The following is an 11,886-nucleotide window of genomic DNA, read 5'->3' on the forward strand; positions in this document are numbered from 1 at the left end:
CAAAGATCCTCTACAACCTACTGTTGCTTCACTCTATGTTTCAAAAAGTATCCGTTACTGTGCTATCTATAATTCATTCACACAGATGTCTAATATTCTGCTGTATAACTACTTATTTGTCCATGTGCTATTGATGAACCATTAGGTTGTTTCCAGTTTTACACTATTACATACACTGTTGCTATAAATACCCATACTTGGGCAAGAATTTTCTATAGAGTGTAAAGATGGAAAAACTAGGTCAAATGTCAACACTGCTGAAATATCTTCCCAAATGGGGGTGCCAGTTTACAGTCTCCTTTGATGTATCAATCTACAGTATCCTCCCTTCTACTTTATTCTATTAAATGTGTTGAGATTTGCCAATCTGGGAGGGTAGGGGGAGCTTAAAATGAAATCTCATTGAAAGTTTTGGAATTTTCTTGAGTAAAGAGGTCAACCACTTTCTCATTTATTAATAGATTGATCATCTGTATTACCTTCCTTACAAAATGTGTCTGCATCTTTCCATTTTTCTACCTAGCTGTCTTCTTATTACTTTGAGGGTCTGTATATATTCTAGATAGCAATTCTATTTCAATTATATTATTGCAAATCCTGGATCTTCTCTCAGTTTGTGACTTGTTTTTTTACTTTCTTTAATTTTTGAGAAATTTAAATATATAGACTCTCCTCTATGTCTACTTTTCATTAAAAAAAATTTCACACCTTCAAATTACGAAGACATTGCCCTTTATATTCTTACAAATGTTTTCAAGTTTTACCATTTACAAGTAAGTCTTCAAATAGCCAACAATTTCCTTTTGTGTAAAAGTGTAGAGATCCAATTTCATTTTTTCTGTGTGCATGGCAAATTTTTCTAGCATATCTGTTGAATAATCTATACCCAATAATCTATATTGCCACTTTTATCACATATTGTTTCATAATCTATACCCAATAATCTATATTGCCACTTTTATCACATATTGTTTCCATATATGCATTGTTTCTGGCTTCTCTGTTACTGTTCAATTTGTTTATTTCTCCATCACCTCTGTACTTCACCTATCACTACAGCTTAATAATTAAAAAAAAAAAGTCTTGTCAACTAGTAGAGCAAATCTCCGTCTCACTCTTCTTCAGAAGCATATTGTTCAAATTTGGACCTTGGTTTATCAATACATTTTTAGAACCAACTTGTTAAAATTGTTTGTAACATCAATTTGGGGAAGACTGACATCTTTACAATATTGATGCTTTCAGTAAACAAACATAGTGTACCAATGTGTTTAAGTTTCTCTTTAATATATTTCAGTGAAGTTTATTCTCCAAAGGCCATGCCCTGCAGACTCCTTAAATTTCTCAATGTTCTTGTATATAACATCTTTAAATAACTAATTTTCTTTGGTCTTGTTTGCAACTGACACATAAATACCAGTATTATCCCCAGCAACTCTTAATTATTAATAATTTATTTGTATTTTTTTGTTTTCTATGTAATCACATCATTTATAAATAATTTTCCCATCTTTTTTTAGTTCAGTCTTTAAACAATTGAAATTACACCATAATTTTGTGTAGTCATTAAGATGTTCTTAGACAATCTTGTCAACGAGAGCCATTTAAAGAGTTTTAATACGTCTTTGTCAATCTTGCACAAGGTAGAGTTACGGTGCAGCTTAAGATGCCTGAGGCAAGCAGCCCAAATGCCCTGCATCTGTTGCTCTGTGAGCTGTTTCCACTCTGTACTCTTCTCTCATTCAGACTTACCAGTTTTCACATCCATCACCATGTCACATTTAACTTACACATAAAGTCTTCAGCAGGTCTTAAGGCATACGTGCATGTATAAACGTGTGATCCTGTGAATGAGCGGCATTCTCCATCAAAGGCAGGCACTCCCTTTGGATTTAATTTTTTAAAGAACCATTGTTCATACATGTGTGTCTGTCTCCCAGAAGAGGCTATAGTCCACACAAATTCCATAAGCATTGGAGACTCCTCCAAGGAGGTGATATTCCAGAATGCATTGTTGAAGTATCCTCCAGATTTAATGTCCAGCCCAGCTCACTCCCCTGAAGTTTACAATTTCATACATCCATTCATGTTTCTATCTGTTGGCAGCAAACAGAAATCCCCATATTGGTTTAACTGATAAGAAACAGTTTATCAAGTTGTCACTTAAGAGGTCCCACCAGAATCTTCTAATGAACGTTGTCTAAATGTCCTTAAGAAAGTCTGCATTCTGCAGAGGGATACAAATGTGTGTCTGGAATGGAAATCCTGGCTCTGTCTCTTGTTAACTGCAGGACCTTGAGAAAGTTTCAGAAACCCTTTGGTGCCTCCATCTGTAAAATGCCGATCATATAGTCATCGTGAGAACTGTATGAATGGATGATTGTCACCTGCCCAAAATAGTGTCACAAGTTCCACAAGGGTTTGATTAGTCTCCCTCTCCACTAAAAGCCCCTCTACACCCAAATCTGGTCTTCCTTCCTGGGCTTCCCACCTCAGCCAATAGTAGCACTCTGACACCAAGATGGGTTACATCCCCGCCAGCGTCCTAAACTTCTTTCTTATAATAGTTATGACAAAACCAGTTAAAAACAATTTAAAATACTTAATGATGCAATTAAAGTTGTATTGTACTTAGGATCCAGTTACTCTGCAGCGGAAGCCTCCCACTATTATCTAATCTACTATGCTGCAGAGAAGCAAAAAGATAGTGCTGCTGTACTTAACCTAGCAGCTCCTTCATTTAACAAGGAGCTATTAATTAAGGAACCCCATTAAGGGCTATAAGCAAAATTAAACAGTATGTATTTGTGAAAATACATGCTTATGTTCACTTTTTTAATGCTAATTGCTAAGGTTTTATGTACTTTTTATGTCCTAGTTCTTTTCTCAAATTTAATAAGACATATAATTAAAAAGCTGTGGAGCAGAGGTAATTTAACATCTAGCAGCAGAAGGTCATGTACGAGAAAGCTAAGAGCAAAGTCTTGATTATGCATTTGGAGATAAAGGCAAGAGTGTGTGAATTTTAAGGATTAGGTTTAAATGCAAAACACAAATAAGTGGCTTAAACAAAGTAGAGGTTTATTTGTGTCTCCCAAAGCATTCTGGAGGCAGACTGTCCAGGACCAGAATGGTGGTGGTTTCACGGTGATCACAGATCGCAGCTTCTTCTATCTTCCATCCTAAAGATCGCCACCTGGTCCAACATGGTGATTGGAGATACAGCCATAAAATGTCCAAATTTCAGACAAGAAAGAAAAAGCTGGGGGATGAGGGTCTGGAGAAGCAAAAAGCATAAGCCTCCCAACAGCCTCCCATGTAAAAGCTTTACTGGAATTATCACCAAATGACTTCTGCCAAAAGCTTCCTAGCAACTTCTAACTATAAAGAACTGCCAACACAGTATCTGAGCTGTGTACTCTGTCACCTCCAATAGCATAAAGGTTCTATAAATACAGAAGAGATAATGGATACTCAGTAATCATGTCTTTTATTTTCTGCATTTTATGAAGCTTTGTCTCCTTGGGACCCTGCAGACGCAGAGAAGGGCTGCCCCTCCCAAGGTTATCTCATTCATTCCTATAGTTAGCAAACAACTTACCTGAGGAGCATGCCTTTGATAAGCAAACCAGGCAATCCTGAGTCCATATTCCCCTCCCATCTCCTTTTCTCGGGCTTCTGCAGTCTAGGAGACTACGCCCTAGCTTTCCATCACCCCCAAAGCCAGGTATCTGACAACATGGGTTCATCCTCAGGGCCCAGAGACTGCTGAAAACTCAAACTACCCAATCCTAAACTTGCTCAACTTGCCTATTCAACTTGCCTTACTCATTCCTTCCCCATGAAAAACAGCAAAGGTTCTGGCCTGTTCCGGTTTCCCCTTGTTCCTTCTGCTGCTTGACCAACCCTGGACTTCCCTACATAGCCCTGCATGGCATGACATATCCCTTCTCTTGGGAACTGTGAGTAATAAAATAAAAGCTTCTTTCAAAGGCAGTTGTCTCCATGTCCATTATCTTATTTATACATGTTTAAAACAAGTCCTAGATACATCTTAAAATAGGTGGGCAACTACAAATCTTGCTCACAATATGGTCTTCTGCAACAGAAAGCTAGAATCCTGTCGACATTTAAAAGTTATCTCACAAAACTGTTTATAATGTGGTTGGCGAAGTAAAAAAAGTCATTCTGTTTCAACTTCTCTTCTGAGCTCCAGACTAAGATAATCAACACCCTGCCAAGTACCAGCTAGAAAGTCTACAAATAAGCCATTTTCAAGACTTAACTCTTGAAAACTATCCACATGTGTTTCCAAGCAAAAACCTCAAAACCACCTCTGAACTACTTCTTCCCTTACCAATGATGACTGTGTCACCACCACTAGATCCTGGGCAGGTGCTGTTAAGTGATTTTTCCCTAACCCAGAGCCTAACACAAGATCTGGCACAAAATTATTATGCAACTAATATTTGAACTTCTTTTTCAAAAATGGGATAATATAACACGTGTTAGTTGATACTTTTTCTCCTGCTTTTCTACATATCACACTCATCTTTCCATTTGGATACAAAACCTCCAAATCAAAGTCACAAGGCAGTTTTCTGCAAGTTTATTTCCTAACACTGTTATAACATCAAAAAGGGGAATGCGGAACCCACAACTTAGACTAGAAGGCCCCTACACAGTGGACCCCTAACACAGTGGTTCTCAACCTTCCTAATGCCCCAATGTATTTTCATTGGTAAAAAGGGGTCGCGATGCACAGTCCACCCTGGGCCTAGACCAGCTTAGAAGCAGCAGACAGTTTCTCAGCAGATGAAACCACCTAGGTGGGGAGGGCAGAGCTTAATCTCCAGCAAATCCGTCTGGTTTGGGGCCACTGGGTCAGCCAGAATCATATACATGCTGAGGACTTGACACTACATATCTAACTCTGAAAAAGCACTGATGCCTCAGCTTCATAGCCTTTCAGGGACACAGAGAGAAAAGGAAACCTCCAGCAGGAGTTTACAGCAGAATCTCTCTGTTCAACTAATCCTGAACAATATACTCTTCTTCCACTGCATCCGAAACTGCTCTGGGTTGGTAATTAACTCTTTTTTTTTCACTATGTCATTTTCCCAATGCACAAATTTATCACTTTTAAACAAGAATACTAATCTGCATAATTTCTCAAAATGTTTAAGAAGTATAAAATCTCCTTTTGCTGATGGAGGAAATAAAGAATTGCTCAAAGATAAATGTTATCTACTTTACAATTCTGCTTAAGGCATGTGGCATAAAACTGTCTTTATCACCAGACAGTTTTAATGTATAAACTTAGACAGTAGAGTTACTATATGACTAGTGGTCCCAAATGCAGGAAAAAAGATGGCTGGTAAAATACAGAAATGAATCTTCTACTGTTCTTGGGCAGGGACAGGATAAAGCTAAGGAATTCCATCTTTCCTCAACCAAATTGCACTATAAGCACAAAAATGTTACTCAAGTGTGTGGAAAATACATTAAAAGTCAAGAGCCTGTAACACAGCATGTGACTTTTTTTTTTTTTAGCAGTTTTTGACCGGGGTTTAAAACTGCCACCTCTGGCATATGGGGCCAGTGCCCTACTCCTTGAGCCACAGGCACCACTCCAGCATGTGACTTCTAAACCTAATGAAGTCCCACGGGACCTAAGCTACAGTTGGCACCATACTCTCAGGCATAGGGGTAGGATATGGGGAACAGCTACACAGGCTGGGACAGAGGCTAAACTGGAGGAAACCCCACCTAGACAGAATGAGGAACTCTTCCCATTGGAACAAAACCACCTGCTCAGTGACAGCTAACTGGAAAACTGCAGCAAAGTGGCAGGCAGATCTGGGGAGGACAGACACGAACCTTAAAAAGCAGAAACGTGCGTTGAAAAACTGAGTTTATTTTAGGTAGTATTTATGGATCAATTATCTGTATTCTAAAATTTCCCAAATCTTATAATAAAAGAAAGATTCCATAATGATCTGCGTGGGTATGTGCCTCAAGAGACCATGTGGAAAAACAAAAGGAAAATGCAACACCTGAGGCTCTAAGGAAGGCACTGTCAAAGACTGTCAAGAGGAACCCTGCTATCCTCCCCAAGAGTTCTTGATAGGACTTCAAAAGGACAGAAAAGAGACACTTAGGAATAAGAGAACCAAAGTCCCTGTAGCATCATCTGGAACACCATTTTATCTCACTGTATTTTAGGTCCCTACTGCTAGTAAACCATGTTACATAAATGCTACTGGCAAAACTGTCCAAAAACAAAAGATGTGAAGAAGGTAAGTTAATCTTAAAGACATTTAGGTTAAACACAAACCTCCGTTTAGCAACCCCCTTCTATTAGTATCCCACTGGGATCATTCTGTCAACATTCACTGAGTAATTATAATGTGCCAAGATTCACTCCTTGCCTTCAAGTCTACAGAGCAAGCAAGAAGAAATCAATACTTACAACCACAGATAAACACCTATATACATTAAGTGCTGAATAAGAGTTCACTATTTTGCATACTTATCCACAGAAACCACCTCTAAAATAGTAACAGTTAGTAAATGCCATAATAGATAGTAGTTACTGAGATTATGCTACAAAAAGGGTAGAGGGAATAACAGGAAAAATTTTATCACTCATTTTATATAAAAGAATATTTTAATTCTTCTCTTCAGAAACTACAAAGACTATACATGATTTGGAAATACATGATTTGGAAATAAGACTGTACCAAAGTTGAATCGTCCATTCTATTCCTTCTCTTTTGCCTGGTCACTCAGAAATATAATATTATCTGTAAAGAAGGCAAAGTATAAATATTATTTTCAGAAATATTTCTCCATCTTATTTAATAATTACATGATAATACATATATACATTAGTGCTATTTATTAAAAGGGTTTTAGTCTTTTCAAAGTATTAAATAACTCTTATTATGTTCTTAAGTATATGCCATAGGTAGGCATCCTCAAACTACTGCCCACGGGCCACATGCGGCCTGCCTAGGACATTTATCCAGCCCGCAGGGTGTTTTTGCTGCCGCTGCCCATCCTGCTTAGCAGCCAACTCATCCCAGGCCCTGCTGTCTGGCTCTCCAACGGTCTGAGGGACAGTGAACTGGCCCCCTGTTTAAAAAGTTTGAGGACCCCTGCCATAGGGTATAAATGGAACTAAAAATTAGGCATTGGCTGTTTGTCCAACAATTCAGAACTGGTTAGAAGCAGTGGAATATTTCCTGTCTTCCCTGAAAACAAGATAAAGTCTTCTTAGAAATAACTTCCTATAAAAGTTATAGTCAAAAATTGGATGCTTGCAATGCTCAAATGCCACAAAACCAGGCAATATATCTTCACCTAGAAAAGGACCAAGGCATATCATACCACTTGCTGGAGGTATGAAGGAAAGGACAGGAGTCCACATGTGGCCTGGTTAGCAATGACAGATTTATTTATGTTTTTACTATGTAAGTTTAAAAACTTATATAAGGCTCGGCGCCTATAGCTCAACTGGCTAAGGCGCCAGCCACGTACACCTAAGGTGGCAGGTTCGAATCCCCAGCCCGGACCCGCCAAAACAACAATGATGGCTGCAACCAAAAAAAACAAAAAAAAATAGCCGGGCGTTGTGGCAGGCGCCTGTAGTCCCAGCTACTTGGGAGGCAGAGGCAAGAGACTCGCTTGAGCCCAGGAGTTGGAGGTTGCTGTGAGCTGTAATGCCACGGCACTCTACCCAGGGGGACAGCTTGAGGCTCTGTCTCAAAAAAAAAAAAAAAAAAACTTATATAAAAGAAATTTTATTTTTAAATCATAAAATAACTTAATAAAAACTTTATATAAAAATGTGAGACACAGCCCTGAAGATACTATTCCAGGGAGTTAGTTATAGACAAGCAAAGGAAAACAAATACGTAGTATAGTCATCCCTCAGTATCCATGCGGATTGATTCCAGGATTCCCACAGACACCAAAATCCATGGATGCTCAAATCCCTGGTATTAAATGGTATAGTATTTGTGTATAATCTATATAATCCTCTCACATATAGCAGAAATTACATAGTTGACCACTTCCCTACGCTGACTACCTCCTTAAGCTGACCTATTTTCACAGCCACATATGCACCGTATGTACCCATCACTACAGAAAGCCTAGTTCCTCACATTTCCCACCTCCATATGTTGACCTGTTTGTTACGGTCCCTTGGGTGGTCAACTTACAGAAGTTCTACTGTATTTTGTACCATCTCTAAATTACTTACAATACATAATACAAATGTCAGTTGTCATACTGATGTATTTGTATTTTCCTTTCTTGTTGTATTGTTATTTATATTGCTTTCTTTTTTAAGTATATTCTATTTGTGCTTGTTGACTCCAAGGATAGAACCCATGGACATGGAGCAATGACTGTACTTCCTGTATAATTCCAAAAGTTCTAGATTCTTTTAAATATAAAATTACAAAGGACTGAATATTTGTGCATAAATATAGTCTCCCCAAAATGAATGTTTTAGTATTATACAGTTACTTCAGAAGAGACTATTTTGAATTGGCATCACTGTGGCAAAAGCCAACAGTGCCATCCACTGGTCATTATTTTACTTGTAAGCTACAGACACAATTCCTAAGAGAAAAGAAATATGACATATAAAACAGATCAACCAAATTAAACTCTACTTTCTTGACTTCAAAAGCCAATGAAGATCTATTCAATTTTACTATCAGTCATAAACTTACATTAACTGACCATGTTAGTGAAAACTGCTAACAAGAAAAAAACAAAATGACCAATTATCTAAACTGTTTCTATTTAGCTTGGTTCATAACTCAACAATCTGAACAAACTAATAGTTGCCCACAAATGAAGGTAGGAAAATACCTACTTTAGTTTTCAAGGTTAACATACTTGCAAAGAAACTTATCAATAAGAAAACAAATGAATATTCATAACACATTATGAACCATATGGTATGATTAAATATATGAACTCTGTAGGTAGTAAAAAAGAAAAATAAAGGAAAATCTGTGAATTAAAAGAGACGAGAAATATATAAACCATGTAATATATAGAAATGTTCATTTATGGAAGTAATCAAGGAAACCTGAACATTGATATTTAGTAAACACAAATAACAGTAATTTCCTAACATTAGGTGTGACAATAGCATGGTAGTTATGTTTTTAAAAAAACACCTTATCTTTTGGAGCTACCTACTGAGATTTAAAATGAAATACTATAACATCTGGACTCTGCTTCAGAATAATCGAGGTAGAGGTAAACTGGCTAGAAACATAGATGAAATAATACTGACCATTAACGGATGAAGCTAAATAGTAGGGGTCCAGTTCACTATTCTGTCTGTCTTTATATATGTTAGACATTTTCCAATTTTAACATAACTCATAAGTGCATAAACATTGAGACATTAGCAACATTTCTTTCATTCCCATATATTTATAAAAATGAGGTTTCTTACTGTTCATATACATAAAAACAAAAGAACAAAACCAAAGCTTAACATTGTCTAATTTTTGCAACTTACTCAAGAAGTGAAAAAAACACCATCTATCTCATTAATAAACATATTTCTCATAATATTTTAGTTTTTATATTTATACATAAAATTGTTTGGGTTAACTAGGTACTAAAAACAACTTTAATGATAACCCAACTGAGAAGAATTTGCAACAGAATTTTAATATTTAAAAATTTCTTTATGTATACATTTTTGTTACAAACAAGTAAGATGAATAAAAAATCCCTAACAATACAATATATTATTATACTAAGATACATTTCTGAGAAGAAAATGGAAATGGATGGTACAAGTACAAAGAAAAAGGAGTAAGATAAAATTTCTACATGTTGAAGAGCTTGTTAATGGGTTTTTTAATATGATGGTAGGTATCATATTGTCATTTACAGTTCATTAATATATTTCAGAGCAACATAGTTTTATAATAATAAAAATTTATTAATGTCAACTTAAAGATGTCTAAAGGGGCACATTATTTTCAAAATTCTTATAGAATTTTTAAAAGTTTAAAAACTCTTCCCAAGAGGATATCTTCTTAATCTTCTTTAAGCTTTATGCATCTATCTTTTCTATGCTGTATTCTACTTTAAAGAACATCAACAGTATTTAGCTTTCAAATACAAGTTTCACCATATTAAGTACCAAATAGGTTCCAGATAAATCTGCAAAATTTTGCGGGACTCACTTTAGTGTACCTCTAATGTGAGTGGCACATCCTTCTCCATGTCTAGGCTATGTCCTTCAAAAAGACACTAGATGTAAGTCTTTCTAATTCTCAACAGCAAATTTTAGCATGGATAACTCAATTTTATACTCTATTGAAATTACTTGTGGTCAAAAACTCTAAGTATTATTTTTAATTTTCTAAAGGAATAAATAAATGTAGAAACTTTTGGCAAGCAGAAAAACCTGAGTGATAAAATTCTTCTAGTGAACTGCCTTCCTTCTCATAAGCATCTGTCTTCACAGTCCCAGTTAAAGTTACTTACAACATCGCCAAGCATTTAAAGGAGGAAAACAAGAAAAAAACAGCTATTATCACAGGCTTCTTACCAGCTATGATTGTTGTTGCTTGTCGCCTCACATTATTTTTATCCGTGTATTCTCCATAGTCTACTTTCCCTTCAACATAAATCCGAGACCTGATATAAACAAAATTTACTTTTTTTAGTTAAGATTCTAATTATGTTTTACAAGAGAAAGTCAGGTCAGGGGTGATAATGAGTATATACCAGGACAAAATATATAATCACATATAACCTCATTTTTGCTACCACTTCTCAAAGTTCAGAATTAGGAGTACTGAAACAGAATGTACATAGTACAAATAGACTTTGCTGCCTCCAGGTAAAAAGAACCATGTTTTCTTTTTTTTATTAAATGATAGCTGTGTACCTTAATGCAAACATAGGGTACAATGTAGTGTTGTCATATACAATTTGAAATATTTTCATCAAACTGGTTAACATAGACTTTATGCCATTTACTAAGAACAATGTTTTCATCCTTCAGTTATTCACCTACTTAAAGTTTAAAAAAAAGAATGTTCAAATAACATTTTACTAGCATCCTTTAAAATTTCTAAGAGTGATTTCCAATGTGTCAATTTGTTTGATTTTAGATTCTGGAGTCCCTAACAAATTTGATTTTCATTTATTTATCAATTCCTTTCTATAGTGAGGTTTCTGACCTTATCCTCATGGGACTTAAATTACTAAGATGCAACTAGAGGTCTTCACCTCAGTGTATCACTCACAGTTAATCACTAAGACTACTTCTATACTATCTAGAACTATACAACAGCCATAAGCTGTGATTTTAAAGAGTGGAAAATGTGGATTCTATTTATCAGACCTTTTTTGGAAACTAGAATCCACAGAGAATTCACTAATCAATAAAAAAAGAATAAACAACCCCATTTGTTTGTGGGCAAGAGACTTGAACAGAAACTTCTCTCAAGATGGCAGGCACATGGCCTATAAACACATGAAAAAATGCTCATCATCTTTAATCATCATAGAAATGCAAATCAAAACTACTTTGTTGAGATATCAAGTAACCCCAGTAAGATTAGCCCACATTACAAAACCCCAAAACTACAGATGTTAGCGTGATTTCTAAAATATTAACTATTACCACAACTGCTATTAAACATACACTTTTGTCCTGTGAGTTTAGAAAAGATACTTTTTATACATACTCAATCCAAATATTCTAAAAGAGAATACTATAAAAAATCATCAGGCTCAGCGCCTATAGCTCAACTGGCTAAGGCGCCAGCCACGTACACCTAAGGTGGCGGGTTCGAATCCCCAGCCCGGACCCGCCAAACAACAATG

The 11,886-nt window shown here is 36.1% G+C and overlaps 1 protein-coding gene across 4 annotated transcripts in view; it reads right to left on the reverse strand.

Annotated features, from left to right (window-relative positions):
* Positions 1–1,607: 1,607 nt before the first annotated feature.
* SSBP1 (single stranded DNA binding protein 1) overlaps positions 1,608–11,886 on the reverse strand; it is a 16,443-nt gene continuing 6,164 nt past the window's right edge. For 2 of the 4 annotated variants that reach the window (XM_023514213.1, XM_023514214.1), the window contains exons 6-7: positions 10,601–10,689; positions 6,739–6,806 (exon numbers count right to left, since the gene is read on the reverse strand). In XM_023514213.1, coding sequence (XP_023369981.1) covers positions 6,763–6,806; positions 10,601–10,689 — 133 coding nt within the window. In that variant the 3' untranslated portion in view covers positions 6,739–6,762. Of the gene's footprint in view, positions 2,331–2,879; positions 3,197–6,738; positions 6,807–10,600; positions 10,690–11,886 lie in introns of those variants that run through there. The other 2 variants (XM_012806284.2, XM_023514215.1) reach the window with 2 other exon arrangements.

Source organism: Otolemur garnettii, unplaced genomic scaffold (genome assembly GCF_000181295.1).
Source record: "Otolemur garnettii isolate 467f Iridium unplaced genomic scaffold, OtoGar3 scaffold00049, whole genome shotgun sequence".
Lineage (NCBI taxonomy): Eukaryota > Metazoa > Chordata > Mammalia > Primates > Galagidae > Otolemur > Otolemur garnettii.